General features: G+C 38.0%; 1 protein-coding gene across 9 annotated transcripts in view; it reads right to left on the bottom strand.

The window, feature by feature from the left end:
• The window catches only part of pde4d (phosphodiesterase 4D, cAMP-specific), a 255,431-nt gene that overhangs the window by 44,303 nt on the left and 188,728 nt on the right, over nt 1–22,400 (bottom strand). The window contains exon 1 of one of the 9 annotated variants that reach the window (XM_047381201.1): nt 18,977–19,730. The exons of the other annotated variants lie outside the window; for them this stretch is intronic. Within the exon in view, the coding sequence (XP_047237157.1) occupies nt 18,977–19,065 (89 nt within the window). The 5' untranslated portion in view covers nt 19,066–19,730. Of the gene's footprint in view, nt 1–18,976; nt 19,731–22,400 lie in introns of those variants that run through there. 9 annotated transcript variants of the gene reach the window in all.

The following is a 22,400-nucleotide window of genomic DNA, read 5'->3' as shown; positions in this document are numbered from 1 at the left end:
GCCTAATTTCAACTGTACATAAATACAAAGCAACTTATTCAAAGAATGCATGTTATATAAAAAAGCTACACAGTATATACATATCAGATTAAAGTCTGTTTACTGACACACCTCCCTGCGAATAGTTTTGGTGAGGAGCCATACCCCCTCCTGGCACGAGGTTTGATGTCGATGGGCTTGTTCGTGGCGTAGGGTGAGCCATTGGAGCAGGCGTGGCGGTACCGAGCTATCTTCTCCAATGACAGATAATCCGAGTTCACAGGCAAACTCATGTTTTTTTTTTTTTAACGAGCAATATAAACACATGCAATTGTGTATAGGCTCAGAGAAGAGAGGAAGAAGGGATGCGGTGAGGAGGCTGATGACTAGAAAGGAGAGAGGTGTGTGTATGTGTGTGTGAAGAGAGAAGGAGAAGAGGGATCAGGATGGGTGTGACTTGAAACAGGAAAAAAAGAGATGTATGAACAGTGAGAGCTAAAGATGCAGACAAGGGAGGAGCAAAGTGCAGAGGCAGAGTCAACTAATTTAGATTTTCTCTCAAACAGCCACTAAGAGTCAGTATTGACAAAGAAATAAAATTCATTGGCCAACCTATATAGTATTAGGTTGGCTTCATAGGTAAGGCTTCATAAGTGTGATAAGTAAAACTGGGGTACAAAAGCTAAATTAAATACTTAAATAAAACAGTGGCCTAAAATGTTTCATAAGCCCAAACTAAAAATTAATTGTGCTAATCTTAAACAATAAGTAGTATGTAGGAGTGTCTGCTAAATGCCGGCTGGTTACAGGTATGAAGGTAAATCAAGTTTGAAAAAATTAAGGTTTAAAAACCTAGAACATCAAACCATTGCTACTATTTAAAGGTCTTTGGCTGATATGACCTAAGGATGAGCTGAAGATCCCAGAATGATCAGTTTTCTCTGGCTGTATGGGGCATGTAGTTGTTCAGCACCGGCATGTCTACAAATGTTACTTTTGCACTGCTTGTCAGCTGTCTGAAAAGGCTTCTACACATTTTTCCTTCCTTACAAGAAAGACTAATTTGGCTGTTTGAATATATTTGTTTGCAAAGGTAACCAAAGTTTAAGACTATGAGCAGCATACAGCTGACTGGAGGTTTCACCCAAGCAACTTTTCTGACTAGGTAACCTGCTTATATTACCTAAATATACTTTTTTGCTGCACGGTGGTGCAGTTGGTAGCACTGTTGTCTTGCAGCAAGAAGGTCCTGGGTTCGATTCTGCATGGAGTTTGCATGTTCTCCCCGTGCATGCGTGGGTTCTCACCAGGTACTCCGGCTTCCTCCCACAGTCCAAAGACATGCCTGTTAGGTTAGTTGGTCACTCTAAATTGCCCTTAGGTGTGTGAATGAGTGTGTGCGTGGTTGGTTGTGTGTTGCCCTGCGATGGACTGGCCACCTGTCCAGGGTGTACCCCGCCTCTCGCCCATAGACTGCTGGAGATAGGCACCAGCTTCCCCGCGACCCACTATGGAATAAGCGGTAGAAAATGACTGACTGACTTTTTGCTGTTCTGCTTTTTTTTTTAATAAAGTACCAGTATAAGGTATATTCTGAGCAGAAATCATTTAAGAAATACTCTTACCTTCAAAACAGTCTTTATTCAATATTTTTTAAAAATTTTATGTGTCAATATAGCAATCCAAATATTCTGGATAACAGTAATTATTGCTTTTTTTGTTTTAAATGAATACAATTAGATCATGTTATACGTTGTTGTTTTAAATGTTTACCAAATCGTGCGCATCTAATACTGCGCAATGCTTTATGTCTATAGAGTAAGTGAAACAGCAGTGAGTGCAACACAAGCAAACAATAAATCATAATCTTTTTCTGGGTTTAATAATTTATTTCAGTGACAAATCAAGAAACCTAAGGTATTTTTTTGTCTGAAAGAAACTTCTAATGGGAAATAATATAGAGCAACATATGGCAAATGCTGTCACTGCCTTCAGGCCTTTTGTTTGATATTATCCTTTTGTTGGATAATGATTCAGGACCAATGTGGTAATTATCTTTTAATCCTAACTAGCAGGCAATTCGCATTTTTGGTCCTCATAAATGTTTAATTTCTTCACAATGTTCATTAAATGACTGCCCCCAAAACAGCTTAAATTCTTGGTAGTCCTTAAAATCATTCAGGCTTACAAAAGTCTTTCTGATTAGGGTTGAAATGTGTTTAAGAACCAAGAAGTCTAGTTGCCTTTTAGATACTTGGATTTAAGCCTCTGAGAATTCCTGGTAATAGCTATTTTGTACCTTTAGGGGGCAGCATAGTCCCAGTAATTTAATTAAAATACTTCGGTCTGACATGATGAGTTTCAGATTTAGATCACATTCTTAAATTTTAATTAGGAAAATGTGTTGCATAAATTTAGTCAAAACAAGAAATAAAAGTAAAATCTGATCAAATATGGGATTTTTTTCTTCCTAAAATCACAACTACATTATGGCGAATAGGTTTTATTTCTCAGTTCCATCCATCCATCCATCCATCCATCCATCCATCCATCCATCCATCCATCCATCCATAACTGTACGATCCTGAAGAGTCTCATTATCAGCTACCAGCAGAGGGCAGTCTTCTCCATAGAGAAAACAGGTGTAGGTAAGCAATAGCATAAACCCGCAGAGCAGCAAATCTCCTTGGAGTTACTGCTTCTGCTCAACTCTGACAGAAGCATCCAGCATGTGACAACAGCTCCTGTGTGGACAGGGAGGGCTGTCAAAGTTAAAGATACACTGACTGACAATGACAAGCCTCTCCATACTTCTTGAACATCTAAATGCATCAGCTAACACACACACAAAGTCACATGAGCTGTTAAACACCAAGTATTAGAAAGAACCGCACGGCGGCATGTTTGAATACACACAGATCATCACACAAACACACAGGCTGGGACACACGCCTATGTTTGCCTTGCTGCCCAGTCAGCCACTGGCAGCTGTGCCGACGTGCCGAGACACAGTGCCAGGCGACTGTCGTCACTCAGACTCCCCAAGGTTTAAAACCATAAAAGCAGAACAGCTGGATCTGAAAACTGAAACATTTTCACACCAGCTGAGCAGCTTATATGAAAGATTACGCACCACCTTTTCAACTAATACAAATGATAGATGTGTGCAAGATTTTAAATTCTTATTTTTGCAACCACTAAACTGAGCTACATGAAATAATAAATATAGGAAAGGACTGTGGTTACAAAAAGTCACAAACTACTGTTGCAGCTCAGAGCACTTGGCAACTGCACCTCGTCTAGCTCTGCAAGAAACCGAAATATGGTTACAGTGATGTTTGTTCATTGCGTATGTAAATAAGTCAATGTGATGTGATTAAAGAGGGGGAACAATACAGATTGATAATTGAAATTCAGGGACAAATGCATTTGCTTAAAATAGGAACCACTCGCAGTCACTTTGGTTACTTCAAAATGGGCTGCTAATATGTATGTCAAGAAGCAATTCCTTAGATAGTGTCATGCTTCCTGCCTGTGTCCACAGTCCCTCTGCTGGATACATGTTTATAATGTGGTTGCTATGGCAGAATTCAAAAGGGACAGGTAGGAAGTTACAACCAATGAGCCGTCAGTTGCTAAGGACAAGGCAGCAGATTGTGTTTTGAGAGATAGAAAATGACAGGGTCAACAACTGAAGTTGAACAATCAGGGCTGACTGTATGGAGGACAATTTGTTCATGTTAATTTAAACCAGTGATGCAGGATTTTACATGGTTTTGGGCCATGACATTAGTTATTAACAGCAGCTACTTAATACTTCACAGAGGCCATGCAAGACTTACCTTGGCTCTATTTATACATCAAGCTGACTCACGGGGCACAGAGAGGGTTTAAGCCGTTTGTCTCACAGACTCAGCAGAGCACAAAGGAAAATAGAAAGCACCGTCATTGCAGAATGAAATGTGTAGAGAAGTGTGCAGTGTCGAATATCAGACCAACAAAAGCTCTTAATCATGCTGCACATGTGTTTTCTTGGAGTACTTACACATTTTGTGGCTTTCACCGAGAATCCAGTGTGTGAGAGTAGAGAAAGCGAGAGGGAGCGAGTGTCGTGATATGTTAAAGCTGAATAGATGCTGGACTGAATGAATTAGAGAGGCATGTAGTGTGACCGGCATGAAGAAATCTGTGCTACAAGCACAAAACCACTTGTGTCAGAACAGATCTACGAGTCAGATCAACAAGAGAAACAATAAAACCAGCCTGACAATTTTATTTTTTTATAATCCAACATTATATTTGATCATTATTCAGGAACAAAACCTAAAGAGCTGCAATCTATTGTCACTACAGCAAGGCAGCTTAATACAAAATGTACTTGAAAGGCAATGTTCAAAAGCACTTCTGCCCGCGGACTTGATGATTTGTGCCTCCAGGTTTAAAAATGTGTCCAGGGGCCAAAAGAAAAATACATCTCACCTTGCTGGCATGTAACTGTTGTTAATGTGTAAGGAGGAGGGTTGTTGATATCACATAGTTACTAATATTTAAACAGTGATGCACCAAACAAAGGCACACACAGCATCGGCCCTGAAAGCATAAGCCTTTACAATCTACTTTGATGCCTATCCAAAAAATTGACCAAAAAGCATTTACATTTAATAGAAAATTAAAGACATAACTCTTAATGCTTTAAATCCTAATGCAAGACATAGTATTCAGGGATTTCTATGTTTTAAAAATCAAGGTATCTAATGGATGCTACCAACACAACAACAGTTTTTCTTAAATATCACCTGGAATAATTATAATGTTTTGGCATCATACTTCATATATTGGACGTGTATTTTTGTATTCATCATATTTTTCCAACTAATATGAAAGCTTGTATGCCTTAAATAATACATGTCAGAAATCTGCTAAGAAATCAACTGATGCACTGATCATAAAGTACCTGGATTTTCCCAAATGACAAATATTTTCATCATAAGTCTTCCAGACAACTTTTCATCATGCGAGTTGTTCTATTACGACTCTATTAAATGTCCTTTTTTTAATAATCCGTCTTTTTTAAATTTGGTTTTCTGTAACCTTCAAATGAAGGACTTGATGAAAACTCAGCTTCTTAGCGCCGGTGGTACAAGTACCACTGATGGTACTTGGATTGCCTTTAGTGGTACTCATAGGAAATTTAGCTGTTAGCTATTTACAATGTAAGTAAGAAGCAAATTAGCTGTAATCTGAAGATAATGAGGCTGAACAGCCAAAAAGGTGAGTATTTCAAAGACATCGGTCTTTGCTTCAAACTGAGGTGACACACAGTCAAGACATTTAGAAATATGTATTATATATTTTTGAAGACGGTGACTAGCACTAGCATGGATGGATGAAAGGATGGACTGACGGATGGGTGGATGGATGGCTTCAGAAAAACATCTAACCTAACTTAATCATTTTCTAGTTGCAAGCAGGAAAATGAGTGGGAATTACCAGCTGTTATCCTCAATGACCAGGATTATTATTGTAAGCAGTACAACCTAAAATCATTGTAAATTTATGCATTTTATGCATTTAAATACTAAAGGCAAAGGTTTACAAATAGAGTCTGTAAAGGTATGTGTGTGTGAACGGTTTAATAAAGTAAAAACTGACAGAGGTGCAAAAACATTCTTCGTTACTACAGCTTTTTAAAGTACTTTAAAGGAATGGTGGCCATACAGGATTTTGAGGGGTTGATGAGAAACCATCATATTTCCCTCTTTAAATTCTGACTTTAAGAGGTTTATTATTCCAACTTGGTATTCATTGGAAAAGTAAAGTGCTTCTAGTTCTAAAACGTCCGAGAACCGCTGTCTAAGAAGGTGCATGTGGTGGCAGGTGGCATTCCTACAGCCGGTAAGCAAAACACCAAATTTGTTATGTGGTTAAATTGTCAGAAATAAGGTTGTTAAAACCGATTTGTTTGTCTTTATATGGTTAAATGATTTATTTTTGCATCAGTATTTGAAATATTTAAAAACCTTCAGCATTTTGAGGCATAGTTTCAAACAACCCTTATGAGAATAATTTACTTTTACAGATGAACCAATAAATCCGCCAGAAATCTGAAAAGGCCAAAGTTTCCTTGATTGTCTCTGATCTATCTCTGACTGGCAACTTAAATTATGTAAAATCTTATTTTTTTCTTCACATTCATGAAATGGGTCAAAACTAAGGACTTCCACCCAATACTTGCATTTTTTATTTAGTAAAAATCAAATAATAATTGATTGAATAAATCTGCCTAATCCTATGATTTATTTATATTTTGTTCGATTCAAAACTACTACCTCTAACAAAGAAGCTGTTGCGGATTAAATTCTCTGTTATTTTTTTATAGTCCTTTAGAAAAAAATATGTAATCAACTGAATCAGCCAGGTGAGACCAAGCCAGATTGGTGCATCTCTCTTTTGCTTTAAAACCTTAATTGTGATTTGCTGTAAATTTTACACAAACAAAAAACAAAGCAGTTGGGGACATCACAGACCTGTTTTGGCTCGCAAACTTAGTTTTAAACTGATGAAAGCAGGAAGCAGACACTCTGAGCACTTTGCACAAGGGGCTTTTCCATATTACACATGCGCACGTAGCTTCAGCTCAAGTGCACCTCAAGCACACGGTGAAGTTAATAGGTTTACCTTGGCATCAGTCCCTGTGATGTCAGAGTAATCCTTCATTAAAACTGTGATGACATCATTGGGCTGCCTGCGTAAAACCTGCATATGGCCATATGTGTACTGGGGGATGCCCTACCACCTAGCACAAAGGATGCCCTGAACACGTAATCCAGATTAGGCTGTTCTTCAAAATGCATGCAGGGAACACATAGTAGCTGCATTAAATATTCTGTGGTCTCATATGTACTAACCAAACTCTGCAGTTGTGCAAACAGCTTTGGAGGTAAGTAGAAGGGGTTGATTGGATATTTGTTCACCTTTGGTAACTTTGTAAAGTAAATCTAATAATAATAAAAATTCCAGATATTTAGTCATACTTAACAAATTATAACATTATTTACAAGTTAATTTATTTCAGTAATTTCAATATGTGAAACAAATGTTATATATTAATTAGTGAGATAGATGTTTTTACACCTACATTGTTTCAAATTCTGATAATTTTCCACTTACAGCTAATTAAAACGCAACATTTAAGTTTAGAATATTACATCAGAACAATAAAAAACATTTTTAAAAATTCAGCTCAGAAATTTTCCGTAACGTGTTCCAAAATAGTGGTCCCCCTATTCCAGGCAAAACAGACATGACTTCTGAAGGTGTGCTGTGATATCTGGCACAGCTTACAGATGCCTGACTGGAACAAGATCTGGGAAATTGAGCATCAAGTCAAGACCTTAGAGGCAAATAAAAATAGAAATGCAGCTCTTAAGAACTTAGATGTGGAATGCTATGCAAATTTTCTGCATCATCACAGCAAGAAAAATTGTTGCTCTGATATTTCTCGCTGGCACGTGAAACACACATAAAACCAGGAGGAAAATAGGAAAGGGTGAGGAGCATTTATCAGTAAATCTTTATGTAACATAAGAAGAATGACCTACTAAATGCTATAGTCTGAATTATGTTGCAAAAATACATATAGCCTACATCGCAGTATCCCTCAATGAGAAGCTTGCAAGTTTGTTGAAACTCTTTACGATTTGCAGTTTGCATAGCAAGACAAGAACACTGCACAAACAGTCAGTAAGTCTACAAACACCCTATGTGATATATTTTTGGTAACATTTTAGTACCACAACCACAACGTAGCATACCAGACTGAGAATATTTGGGGTGTTTAAAGATTTCAAATATTTCATGCATCATTATTTTAGCTAGTCCACATGCATTATTCTGCATTTTGCCAACGTAATACAGAATAATGTGTAGGCAAACAGCAAAGTCGAGAGCAACATGTGAACCAATCAACTCTTATATTCTCAACCTAATGGCATTATATTTTGGAGATCAAAAAACAGAAAAAAGTAAATACACAGCAAAGAAATACATGTTTTTATATATCGTTACATAGTAAAACATGGATAATGAATGTAGGTGTTTAGTGTAACAATTTAGCTGTTTATTTATTCCCTGCAGTGCAGAGAATGTCTTTCTGCACCTTGTGACATGAGAGTATGTCTTATTGGATTGGACAGGGAGTCACAATTAGGGTCAAGTGAGAAAATATATTTTGAAAATGACATTGTTTTCAAGGAAATGTAAAACATGCAGGCTAAATACCATAAACGCCATAAAAAGATGGCATTTAGTACAATTAAATGGAATGAACCAATCATGATCAGCGGAAACAACTACGATTGAAGTCAAACCATCTAGTTTTGTGTGAAAGTTTTAGCTAGAGTTATAAGCCAGCAGAAGTCCACGACATTTCTAAATCCGGTGAGGTATGTGTGTGTATGTGCGGGGACACCCTCTACAAGCCTAAGCCTTTTAAATCTTTCTCTATGCCTCCTCGTACATGCTGTAGTCATTATGGCAATCCTAATCACCACCTTCGTCAAAAGCAATTCCCTAATGAAAATGAACAGCGTCATTGCTGTATTTTTGTACTTATAAGAGATAATTCCCCTTACATTTGTGATGCTGTGTGCCTCATGTCTGTAACGTATCACAAGGGAGGTGGCACAACAAAGAAGAAAAACACTTGAGCAAACATGGGTTGAATAGGTCAGTTTCTTAGACAGCTTGGTTTGTTACAGGAAGGAACCTGGGCAAGATAACATCTTCTTGCAAAAAACACCATCAGTCTTGGGACACATAGAGACAGACAGTGCTGAGCTGTAAGAATATTTCATACCTTCTTCTGATTTTCCATTGGCACATTTGAATGTCAGGAAAACTTGATCCCTTTTATGGCCTAATAACAAATAATCAGTTGCTTTTAATAAAACTGTAGATAAACGCTGAAAAACATGTTAAAGGTAAAATGTACTTTACATTTTAATTGAAAACCCAAACCTCTCTCATTTTGTCCAAGTTGTATTTCTAAATGAAAAGGGGTGTAACACCACGATATTTCTCAAAAAGCAATCTATTTTATGTAACACTGTCCAGTCGTTGTTAGCTTGTGTTTTTGACTATGTTGTTAACAAAACAGGACAACTCATTTCTGCTACCTGTATGACCCCTTCTCTTTTCCAATGGTTATAATCAGTCTGACAGAGAGAGGTATCCCAATCCTTGTAGTTTTTAGTATAACAATGGCCATCAGTGGGGTCTAGATGGACAAACTTTATCAGTTTATTATTTTACTTAGTACCCCTACACATGGCCCATTCTGGGGTGGCCAGGCTCTGGCACTCAGTGGTTTGGTCTGGCCTTCCCGGCGGCCCCGCGCCGTTCCGGGACCCTTTGTGGGGTGCCTTGAGACGACATTGTTGTAAATAAGCTCTATATAAATAAATAAACTTAAACTGAAACTATCTCTGTGTTTATGCTGCTATAGGCTTAAGCTGCTGGAGGACATAATGACCACTTTCACCCTCTTCGCTACATTCTCACACTACTCTTTTCTGCATTATTTGCTGTCATTTCAGTTTTTAACTTTATGTTCTCTCTCTTTTCTCTTCCTAGAAGTTACACCTGGCCTGACTGTGTCTGCCTGTGACACCTTTCTGGAGAGGCGCATTGTCCAAGCTTCTGCTGGCAACAACTTAATGCTCACCTTCTACAGATGATCCACATGGCCCTGTCTTTCAGTGTTTAACCCTTTCTCTCTCCTAGATATAGCAATTGACTGAGCTTAACTGTAACTAACTCTATGTGCTCTCTTTCAGACTCTATCCTTGAAACCTGGCTCAAATTTTATCTGTTCTTTCTTTCTAGATGAAATGACTAAAGGAGCTACATCCACTAACATTTACTTTTCCTTCGTATAGAAAGTACCCCTGGATCAGTGCTTCTTTGTTCTCTTTGTGTCTCTGCTCTGTTCTCTCAAACGCCTAGTTGGTTGTGGCAGATGGCCGCTCACACTGAGCCTGGTTCTGCTGGAGGTTTCTTTCTGTTAAAAGGGAGTTTTTCCTCTCCACTGTCGCTACATGCATGCTCAGTATGAGGGATTGCTGCAAAGTCAACGCCAGTGACTGTCCACTGTCTCTACATGCTCATCCAGGAGGAGTGACTGCTACAAATCTCTGACTCGATGCAATCTGCTGAGTTTCCTAAGAGAGAAAAACGTTTTATCCAATTTAAATAAATAACTGAATCTGACTGCACTGTTCAATGATTAGGATTAATTGGAATGTATGTACCTGACTTTTGTGAAGTGCCTTGAGACAACGTGTGTTGTGAATTGGTGTTATATAAATAAACTGAATTGAATTGAAATTGAATTTAGCTCACAGCTAGTGGCTAGTCGCCTAACTGAAACTAAAGTTTGCATGTGCTTCCAAGCTTCCAAACATTGCTAAACTAAAGGGCTGTTCCACAGTTTTTTAATGAATTTCGACTGCATTTGATTATCCTTATTATTACTATTAGTTCAAACACATGTACTGATCAATCTGATCTTTGTAATTCTACACTGAACAGACAAGCTTTAAAAACCAGTCTTAGATTTGTGAAACTTATCAGTAAAAAAAAAAATCTAAATTTGTGTGTTCAAAGATGGTATTTTGCATACTTTCATTGGAACAGGTGTTTTTGAGTTACTGTTGGCTTTCTATCCGCTTAAGCCAGGCTTCCCATTTTCCTCTCACATCAACAAAGCATTTTGTTCACACAGCAATTGCCACTCAGATATTTTCTTTTGGTGATGGTTTTGTGCAAAAACCACAGTAACATCAAGTAGTAACAGCTAGTCCTCTTCATCACATCTAGATGTCTAAATGCAATGCATTGCTGCCATGTGATTGGCTAATTCAGTATTTGTGTTAATAAGTAAATGAACAGTTGTATGCAACAACCTGGCCGGTGAGTATATCTTATATTCCTGCTCTTAACTCTAACTTTTAACTAAGAAGAGCTATCAGAGACACCAGCAGCTAACCCCCCAGCCACCAATGTGTCTGGTTGTGTTCTTATTGATCTGTCCATGTTGTTGCCTCTGTCTGACAGATAAGACCATGATTGAATACTCTGCCCCAGAGGTGACTAAAATTGGAATGAAATAGATATTTAAAATGATCCCAAAACCCCCTCTAGGTCTTTGTGTGAAACTGATGCCCTTATGTTCATTTCATATGTACTCCAGTGAGGCAGTTATGCAACTATAGTGTCACATAGTTATGCACATTAGCACAATTCACACAGCCATAAAATATCCCACTTACGTCCTGCTGATATGTGTTTATTAATTATGATAAATAAAGACAGAGTGCCGGTAAGAGTTAAAGCATGCTCCTAGGTGAATTTACAGAGGAGACAACCAATGAACTAAATGTTTTCTCCATTCTGAACTAAATAAGTATTACAAAAGCAAATATTTCAAAATGCCAAAAGCATTCAACCACTGTGTTGATAAAAAGATAAATATGCACAAAGGTTAACTCATTTTATTCCGCCGGGTGAATAAAACCTCTGATACTTAGTTATTGCCATAATCCTAATGCTGCGTTTGTTTGGTCTACAGCGATCTGCCAAAGATTGTTTTTGGCACACTGAGTAAAGATAACAGAATGTGCACAGAAGCCTCATTCACTTTAGCTCATCTGATAGGTTTCATGCAATACACGAAAAGCAAGAAAGATGAAAAAGACTGCTGTAGTGTAAATAGGTGGCACAAAAAACACAATGTGAAATCCAAGAGAAGCAATGTGTGACAGACAAATTGGATGATGAAGCAAGCAGAAAGCTGGGAAAGAGAGGAAGGGTAGGCATATCAGTAACAACTGACTCACTGTTCAAACAAATTTTAAAAACTAAAATATAAATAACACTACACAAGGAGAGAAATGACCACCAGTGGGAGTGGAAATTAAGTGTGAAATGATGAGGTGATTGCTTGACAGTTCAAAGAAAACAAAGAATCAAATCCCAGAAATAAATAAAAGGTTGCATCTTAACAGAAGTGATTACTGAACTGCAAGCGCATCAGCAGGGGCATGCCTGTTATGATTCAAGCAATTTCTTAATCAATTTAACATTGCTAAAAATGCTTTGCAGAAAAACAACCTTACAAGCTTTGCCTTACTGTCAAAAATCTCTGTTTTACACACACAATGCTAATCTTAGTGACTGTGTGTGAAACAATCTACAAATATTCTTTTGAAAGGGTGTGCACTTGATATGCTTTAATCATATAATAAAAATAATAAATTAAAAAATTGGGATCAACCAACCTATGACCAAACATTGGAATCTGCAAAATTTCCCTTTTTAAACTCTGACTAATGCTCAGCAGATCAAAATATTTTTTTCATTATTTATTATGCGCATGAAAACTAACAAATCCCACCAATTTAATCTATAAATACATTAACCAACAGCACTGTACTCTGATGCACTTTTTAAAGTTATAATAAAGGTAATGAACATATGCTTTGATGCATAAATGGGGCTAATCTTTCATCATAAGCTTGATTCCAAATTACTTAACTCCATCAAAGAATCTACAGTCTTCCACGGACGGACGGGATAGATAGATAGATAGATAGATAGATAGATAGATAGATAGATAGATAGATAGATAGATAGATAGATAGATAGATAGATAGATAGATAGATAGATAGATAGATAGATAGATAGATAGATAGATAGATAGATAGATAGATAGATAGATAGATAGATAGATAGATAGATAGATAGATAGATAGATAGATAGATAGATAGATAGATAGATAGATAGATAGATAGATAGATAGATAGATAGATAGATAGATAGATAGATAGATAGATAGATAGATAGATAGATAGATAGATAGATAGATAGATAGATAGATAGATAGATAGATAGATAGATAGATAGATAGATAGATAGATAGATAGATAGATAGATAGATAGATAGATAGATAGATAGATAGATAAATAGCGAAACAGAAGTTAGGACCTCAAATAAAACTGGACCTCAGTATCAGCAGAAAAAAAAACCTGATTAATGCATATCTAATTTTAATTGAAGTAAATATGTTTTTAAAAAATTGAACTATCAAAGCATTGTTGTCACTACATGTTTTTAGTTAGATTTTGTTCCTGTAATTAATTGTTCACTGCGAAGGGCAGAAATACCCTGTTCAATATGTACAAGCCTAGTGTAGGTATCAGTCTATTCATTCATTGTGAACACGCACAAAGCAGCAGGGTTAAGGTGAGAAAATGAAGTGTTAAAAAAAAAGGAATGTGTGAGGATGAAAGAAGCGTTAGATTGTGTGGCCTTTTCAGGTGAGGTGAAGTGGTAGCACCCTTAATAAGGCTGTATGAGGCAGCATCTCCCCTGCACAGCAGGCTGGCAGAGATTTCTGCTTGAAGAGAGCAGCAGATCTGTATTTCATACCCACACATACACACACTCATGCTCACACAGTGAAGGGACAACAATGACTGATGAGTGCATCTCCTGAGAACTGACAGCAAGTTTCTGCCGTCCCTGAACAGCGCATTTTAAAATCTCTGCCTAGGTTATGACACAATGACTTGGAGTGATGGAAAGCAATCTAAAGCCTGGCTGAGACTAACTCGTCGGAGCTGGAATCGATGACAATGTACCGTGGGAGCAGCTTCAAAGAAATGAGATAAAAATTCCATGTGTCTTGTTATCTAATAGATAAAATACATCTGAGGTAGCCACCGGTGGGGCCACTAGGAACAAGGAAGGGTGGAGGAGAAACGAAGCAGAGAGAATAAAATCTGATGTTCTCAAACTCCTTGCAGACACCAGATTATCACATCCAGGCTATCATATTTCCACTGACTTCACACATGCTCCAACACTGTAGTAAATAGCAGAGGATGGGAAGATAGGAATCGAGCAGCAGAGCATCTGCAATCTTTGTTCTAAATATAGCCTCTCCTTTTCCCTCTCCCTGCTCTCGGAGGCACTGGATTCACTTAAGTGGATTACTACACAGACTTTTCATCTCATTTCTGGTTAGTGTTTAATGAAGTTTAGGCAATCATACATCTCAGTTTGTTTATTGCTCAGCTGGAGGCAACACCCAGCAACAGAATGTGGGTTGAAATGTTACAGCATAACTAAAAGCCTGTGTACATCAGCATTATATATGGAGACTAAGCTTTATTAACATTATTAAGCATCAGCCATTTTCATTCTATTAATAAACAGCTAAACATTTCCATGGTGGTAAAATGAAAGCAATGCATAGTAGATGGTAACTGTTCCTGTAGCTGACAAAATCTCTAAATTAAACACCAGTTTGCATACAAAATGACTAGGGGTGTAATGAAATCTTGTGGAACGAGATCTCGCAATAATAAAATGTCATGATATCTCTTGTCAAAGGGAAATCTGTCTTGTGTAACGTGATTCAGTTGCTGACAGCATAATTATGTTTCATGCGGTAAGTTTAAGCTAATATTATCATTAAGTTGTATTTTTAGGATTTTTATTTTGACGCAAGAAACAAGCACTTGAATTGCCCTGTTGTTTTGACAGGATCTATCAATAAAGACACCTCAATGGGCTGTCTTACAACACTCGGTTACAGAAGCACTGAACAAATCAAATAAAAAGTCTTTAAACTTTGTCTGGCAGGAATTTAGATACGTTTTGGTATCAAGCAACAGACATTGTACAAATGATTTGTAAGCAATGTGAGAATACCATGAGTGGCGAACAAATAGCTGCCAACCCTCTAAAGTAAGTATCCATTTTGGAATTTCCTATCTACACTAAACTTAATGGCTAATGGTGATGTTTCCTAATATCCAGAAATCCGATATTTCGAGTTGCCAGTTGGAAATACAAAAATAAATCAGATGTCCTGCAAAGTCACAATTCCGACTGGGAAAGTTGCAGGGTTGCAGAGCAGCTCTGAGTACATTGTCTAATATAGCTGTGTACAATGTTGTAAAAGTTGCAGCTAAAAACTGTCAGCACTTCTGAACATTTGCGTCATATTCAGTAATTGTCACACACAGTAAAATCACAGTAAAATCTCATAATTAGGGTTTGAATGCATAAAATGTTTTGAGAAATACATTGTTATGAGTGTGATGCCATTGCGAGATCTGAGCTCTAATTTCAGTTTGGACTGCAGTTAATCAGCTTTAGTTCAAAATCTAAAATGACCAGATGTGTACTTAATAATTTAAATTCTCAAATCTTCCAGCATTTGGGGACTTGTTTGTTAGCACTGTGAGAAAGCCATGATGGGTTAACAGAAAGCCACTAACACATCTGTGCTATGGTAAAGGGTTGTTCCACATTTTTTAAGAAATCTGGACAGCAGGAGGGCATTTTGTTTCAAAATCCAAAATATTTAGAGTTGGCAAACCTGACCATCATAATTCTACACTAAACATAAATACTTTAAAACAAAGTTTAGAATTTAAACTTTAGAATTCATGAATTTATGCATTCATTTTTGTTTGCATAAGAAGAATTTTAATATTAGTAATCAAACAAAATTAAGGATTGATGTTTAAGTATTTGCTACCAATAGTTTATTCATTTTTAAATCACTTATTCATAAAATTCAAGGATGCATAGAAAATTAAAGCAGATGCTGTAAGCAGAATAAACTTGTTATGTTTGGTCAGCCTTAAAGAACAAGAGTTCATTTGCCCCCTTTTGTCCAGACGTTTTGAGGAGGTTTGAATGCATTCAAGCAAACTATGGTCTGGACCAAACAACCGGACCGAGACCCACTTTTTGGGGTTGGTCTCGGTCCGTTTCCGAACAGCCTATGGTGTGGTTCTCTTTTTAATTCAAACCGGTTTCGATCCAACTCAGTTACAGGAAACATGCGCATTTCTGGACTTAGTGAGCAGGGCATCATGGGAAAAATTAGCCCTTCAGTGTTGCTAACGCTACTACTGCATAGATGCTACAAACAAGTAGCCATGGACAGGCCGGGAGCAACGAGGAGACACAGTGCCTCCTCGATATTTGGGCAGATGCACACATAGCTCAACTGTTGGAAAAGACACAAGGATGCGGCCATGTTCAGTATGTTAGGGAAAAATGAAGGAGAGGGGGTCCGAGTGGTCTCCCGAATGATGCCGCGTTAAAGTAAATAAAACTTCACTAAGGTTAGCTAAAGGCATGAGAGACATTAAACAAGAGTTTTCCTCCATTTCTGGTTCTGTTCTCTATACCACCCTAGTCATTTCTGTACAATGGGAACAAGCATCCTCACGTGTGGTTTTGTTTACAAGTTATAGTTCATTTGCAAAAAGTACAATGTGAAAACAAACATACTTTTTTTTAGAGTTTTAAGCATGTGCTTGTTTATAAAGCTTTAAATAATATTGGCTTTTCCCAAAATGGGAATTTTTCTTTCCATTTGGCATCCACTTGTTCCAGTCTAACCACTAGAGTGCCCAAAGCATGTTGTTTTGCCCTAGTGGAGTATAAAACAGTGACCATCAGTATACAAGTTCTCAGCGGAAATCCAAATGGGCTTAAATCAGCACAGTTATTCTCTCCAGTTTTTCCGAGTTACTTGTATAATTTAATTCCCCAGAACAGAGGTTGTTCTTACATGAATGCTGCCCTGGGCAATACAAGTATTTAACCATTTCATTCCGAGCCTCCTTTTTCCATTTTGATAAATATGCTTCACAAATCAAAATTATGTTTAAAAATATATTTTCACTTTTCCGGCTGGTCTCCAAGTAAGGGTGTCCTCATGCCAAAGAGCCTTAAGCAGTCCTTTTGCTGATGTTGTTTTTATTTGTTTTTCATAAATATAATAAAGGTTTATAAATCTCCAGCTGTTACAAAGTTCTTTGTTCAATTTAGAATGTTTAATCAAGTTCAGATTTGTAGTATTTTAGATTTTAAACTAGGGGTAATTTAATGTAATTAAAGTGAACCTTACTTTTTGCACTTAGTAGGAATCCCATATCAGATAAAAACTTCAGTACCATTAGCCAGCCTTGTTGTACCCTGTATCCTTGATAATCCTTAATCCCCGTTAACTGGACATTACAAAATACAATGTAAACAACCCATTTGGGTTCTGCTGACTGTCCTCAATCGCTTACTTGTTTATATTGTTTCTGTGATTTCTTTATTTTTCAATCAGAAGCTTACGATTGCTTAAAATGTCATATTTAAATTATTTAAATTCAAAGCTGAATGTTAAAATACCTACAACGCTCTACTGTTGTGAGGCTTGTGGAGAAACAGTGAGAGTGTAACATGTTTAAGTTGTTAACTGTTGTGGTCATCTGAACTTTACATCCCTTGCAATGTATTTTTTTAGCCTTCAAAAGTTCTGACTGGCATATTTATGTGCAGATGAGTACATTTACAAATGCATACTTTGGGCAGAAATATATTCCATCTTACTGTAATCCTTTTCCTTTTAGTGCTACGCAGGACGCCACAGGTCTGACAGAGAGTAAAGGATGGGTCCATTATCAAGGTGCAATGAATAATACAGGTCTTCCTGAGAGCTCTTTCTTCACTCGCACACACACACACACACACACACACACACACACACACACATTTAGAAGAGTCACAAGGATGATAGATTTACTGTTTAGAGAAAGAAAAATCCCGTCCAAGGTTTAAATGAAAGTCTGGCCGCCTAATCTTCTGTTTTCTGACATTTTTAACAGGACTGAATTGTTACTGCAATGCAGCTAGATTTGCTAAATGCTTCCAATTCACCCTCTCAATATATACGTGCAGCTTCATAGTTATGTTAGATTTTTAATTACTGACATTAACTGTTACTAATGCAAGGGAAAACTTGAAATAAAATAATTCCATATTAATGAATTCAAAATCTACTTTGCATCCTGCTTACTTAGTAAAGGACATAAAAGTAAAAGGTCAGCTCTCTTTCTGTCTGTTTTTGTGTGTAGCAGTAGTCTGGGAAAACATGCTAATGTACATGCGTCCTTGTGTGATTTTTGCATAAAGTTTTAGTTTTCCACTTTCTTCACCAGTGCTCACTGCAGGAAAAGTCAATAAACGATGCCATATAAGGCATTTATCCCACAGCTTTAAGCCTCAGTTTGCTGTGTGATGTTGAAATACAGGCTTTCATTTAATAACTAGCAAAACTGGGCATGCCCTTCTTTGCAAGATGGACAGATCCACCAACTAAATCAGACAAGTAAATTTGCACCAGATGCCATAGACCTTTACAAGAACTGTGTGAGTTCAAGGAGAAAAATAACAGGAAATTACAGATGCAACACAAGGTTTAGGGACAGTCATAACAGGTAAAGGAAGTTTATTGCTGAGAGAATAAAAAAACTGACAGGTGTGGGAGACAGCATCAGCTTGTTTAAGGAAATGACACGTGGCTAAAAACCCTTTGTAAAAACTCAACTCACTGGAAAAACCATGTTGGGAATATAAACACTGTCCACGTCTCAACATCCCCTCTATTTGACGTCACTGACTGCTCTGCGTCCCACCCAGTTTACAACACAGCTGAAAGACAGCTACACCCAGTGTGTACCAGCCTTAGTAAGAAAAACCAACACAGGGCAGCAGAAACACTGAGAATACACTGCAATGTTTCCTAAATATTTTCCTCCGCTCTCCAACAGCAGCATGCTGTTGCATTACAACACCAGTCTGTGCTTTTGCTTTCTATTTCTAAACTGCCCTTGAGTTTATGGATCAACTGGAGCATTTAGTGTGGGAGAAAATTACAGGAAATGTCTGCCGCATTTAACAATAAATCTTGAACACATGTGAGCTCAGCTTGGGTTAAAATAAAAGGAAAACTGGGCTGGGCAAGTCATGAAGGAGCTCTTTGAATACAATTAAAACAAGAAATGTGGGAAGATTAACAAAACAGCCGGTAGAGTCACACAAAAGTAAACAGATGCACTTGTTGCTGCGAACTTACCATATCCAGGAGTGTCGTCTGAAAGGAAAATGACTGAGGTGCATCATGGACCTATTATAGGGTACACCTGGAGATTGTCCCAGCTTCATTCCAAAGTTTTGTCAGGAATTCCCTGTAGCCTTGGAACCCCTCATCTTCTGCTAACTGTAGGTACCTATCTGCAGACCCTGAATATGATATAGTGTTCCATAGTTGTGTAAAGCCCTATCCTGAGATGCACTCAGACCTGTCCTTGTGTCTAGAACTTCTTGCTTCTCTTGTTTGGTCCTACATCATCATTAGAAAAAGCTAAAACTTATCTCTTAAAAGGCAATCTTAAAACATTATAATAATAAAGCACCGCAGAATCCATTTAAAGAGCTAAAAAATAAAAGAAAAGATGAGCAGAAGTTGAAGTGAGGAGACTTGAGCCTTTCATGAAGTCAGTTTCTAAGTGAGAGTGTCAGCAATGCCAACAGGCAGGCAGCCACCCAGCAGGACCAACTAAGCTCTCCGGCCGTTGCTCTTTTTTCCGTGGGATTCTTCCTGCGAAGGCTAGGAAATTACTGTCCCACATCCACATGGTGAACCGGTTCAGGGACTCATTCTTAGCGTAAACATTCCCTTTCCTGAAAGCTGATGACGCCGTTTGGAGAGGGCAGCCGCAGTCGTAGCAGCATGACAGAGCATGTCGCGCAGTCAGTCTCACTCACAGGTTCGCTTTCACACTCTCAGCTCTGCCACCCCACCACACCACCCCTTATCCCTTCTTTGTCTCTCTTTGCCTCTCTGTTCTGCCCTTTCACAATCTCCCAGGGATGAAACTCAGGAAGGAGGAAGGGAGAATAAAAAAAGAAAGCAGTGAAGCGTCTCCTCAGTTTCTCCCTTACCCTCTCTGACTCGCTGCTGATCGTCTTTCTCATCTTTCCTCCCTCCTCCCTCCCCCTAGTGGGATGTTCTGACTCTGTAATAGGTGTGCCTGTTGTACTCAGTAAGCTAAACCTAATGATCCTCTTAAGGTTTCATTCAGAGGAACAGGTCTGTGCAAACACAATTTGCATATACGGAAAAGTGTATACAGTAATAAGGACAAGATGCTGACAGATTCTTTTGCTCTTTATTACAGCCCTTCTTTTTCATGACCACTTCTCCTGTTGTTCATTATGATAGACTGTTTTGTTTTTATTACTCAAGCAAACATGCCTGTCTTTAGCGTCTGCATGCCAGCCCTTTAACCATGAAATTTCAAACCACACAACAAACGCAAAGTCGTTATTTTCATGTTCCTATAAATTTGTCCAAGAGTAAAAACAAATACTTGACCCATGTGTTATGAAAGCGAACAGGGTAAGTTTTGTTTGTTTCTCAAAACCAGTTAAACTGGATGCCTTTTTCCTTGCAGCAGCCTCATGACTTATTATTGTTTTACACATGTGACATTAGGCCAAAAAATAAAATAAATAAGAGTAATTACTATTTAATTGTGAGTGGGAATATTTTGAAATCTGTTTTTGCCTGTGAGGGTGACTTTGTGTGCACTCCTCTCCACGGGCGTGTGGAGTATGAGACTGGTATTGGCAAAGATGTTAAGAGTCGAGGTTGAGGTTAACACTCTAAGGTTGTGTCTCGGCGTGTGTCTTCCGCATTTAAAGCCAAAGCTCCAGTGTCTGTAGTCTGCAAAACAGGATCCAGCACTGCTACTTGCACACATCCTGCCCAGCATTCACGTCAGCAGCTTCTCAACCGCTGCCAAACGTACCACTGGCCCCTTACCAACCTCTGTATAAATCTGCACCTTTCGGTTACACCCACCATGAATGGTAGTGGTCAAGGAGGTAAACTGTGTGGAAAATTAAGACAGGAAAGAGTCAGTTTGGGGGGTATGCATGCAGTTATAGCAGATAGATTTTACAGCTAGGGCAGAAAAAAATACAATGTGAGCTGAGTTGACTGACAATACAAAACCCCCCACAAAACTGAGATGTTGATATTTGTTGTTGCTCTGATGTCTGCGGGCATCTCAGCCGCACCAACAGTGAGATGCATGATAGCAATTTGCACAAACAATTTCTAACAATGACTGCCTTTTTTGCACCGCTCAAAACTGTTACACACCTAAAAGCTACTTTATAATGCATACCTTACTAGTGTCAAGATGTACCTCCTTCTGCCTGCAGAGATGCCTTAATTACATGAGGTACAGGCTCAACAAGATCTCAGAAATATTCCTCAAAGATTTTTGTCAATATTTTTGTCAATGACGCATCACACAGATGCAGATATGTCAGCTGCACATCCATGATGCCAATTTTCCAATCTGATATAATATTATTATATTAACTGTTTCCTTTTGTCATCTCAAACCAGTTTGGTCATTCTCCTCTGACCTCTGATGTCAACATGCATTTCGGCCATTCGCGTCTGTTTCTGTAGATGAAGCTGCACTTAGCTCAGCTTTGATACTAGTCACTATATTTTACCAACTTAAAAGCAAAGCACAAAGTAGGTGATTATTTTTTTTGGAAATGTTGTCTACATGTAATTAACTGGTAGTCCACTAAAATATGCTATGAGCAGAATCATCAACAGGACATTTCAAAACAGAGAATAAACATGCCAACAATATCCAAGCTCTTTGACAAAGAGCTCTGAGTGTAAACATTGTTGGCATGAGGACAGAGTATCTGGTCAAGTTTTGATAAACTCCACTCTCAATAAACATTAATAGGAGAAACTGCAGCATCCTGAACACTATTGGTGTCTGAGTAAGTGTAATTATGGTTTTCAATATACAACTTTAACAATGCATCAGACAATAACTTTGCATCAGCCAGTGTCTAGTCTGACACAATATCAGTGACAAAACATCCTAATAACTACATCCATTTAAAAAGTAAAAAAACAACTTCTCTTTCTGGTTCTCAGATCATATTATTTTAGACAACTTGCATACAAGCTAGGTGTACACAGTGTATGCCTGTGTGTAGTATTGCATAACTGCTGTTGCCCCTTGTTCTGCTCAACACTTGTAAGCTGTCACGACTCATCCTGCAACCTGCGTGAGACCAGAGGATAGAAGAAAAAAGTCAACCGAGGGAAAATTCTAGCAAGCAAACAAAGGACAAAGAAAGCAAGCAGGAGGAAGATGCAGGAGAGATGGGAAGAGAAAGAGAGAAGTTGGGGGATCTTCATGTCTGCGTCTTTTGAGCAAGATAAAAGTGAGTGAAGACAAGAAGATAGAGGAGTGACAGCACGGATGCAACAGCACAATGAAAGATTTATGAACAATAAATGTAAACGCAGCTATGACGAAAGAACAAAGCAGCCTTGAAACAACATTATGGTATCCAACACATCTTACATGATATTGTATTGCAACCATAAAGTCCTGGAACAGTATTAATGTATGATCATCTGTGACCCCAGCTTGTAAGCACATCGGCTG

Source organism: Girardinichthys multiradiatus, chromosome 12 (genome assembly GCF_021462225.1).
Source record: "Girardinichthys multiradiatus isolate DD_20200921_A chromosome 12, DD_fGirMul_XY1, whole genome shotgun sequence".
NCBI lineage: Eukaryota > Metazoa > Chordata > Actinopteri > Cyprinodontiformes > Goodeidae > Girardinichthys > Girardinichthys multiradiatus.
Note: the sequence above shows the minus strand (reverse complement) of the source record. Positions and strands in the feature narration are given on the sequence as shown.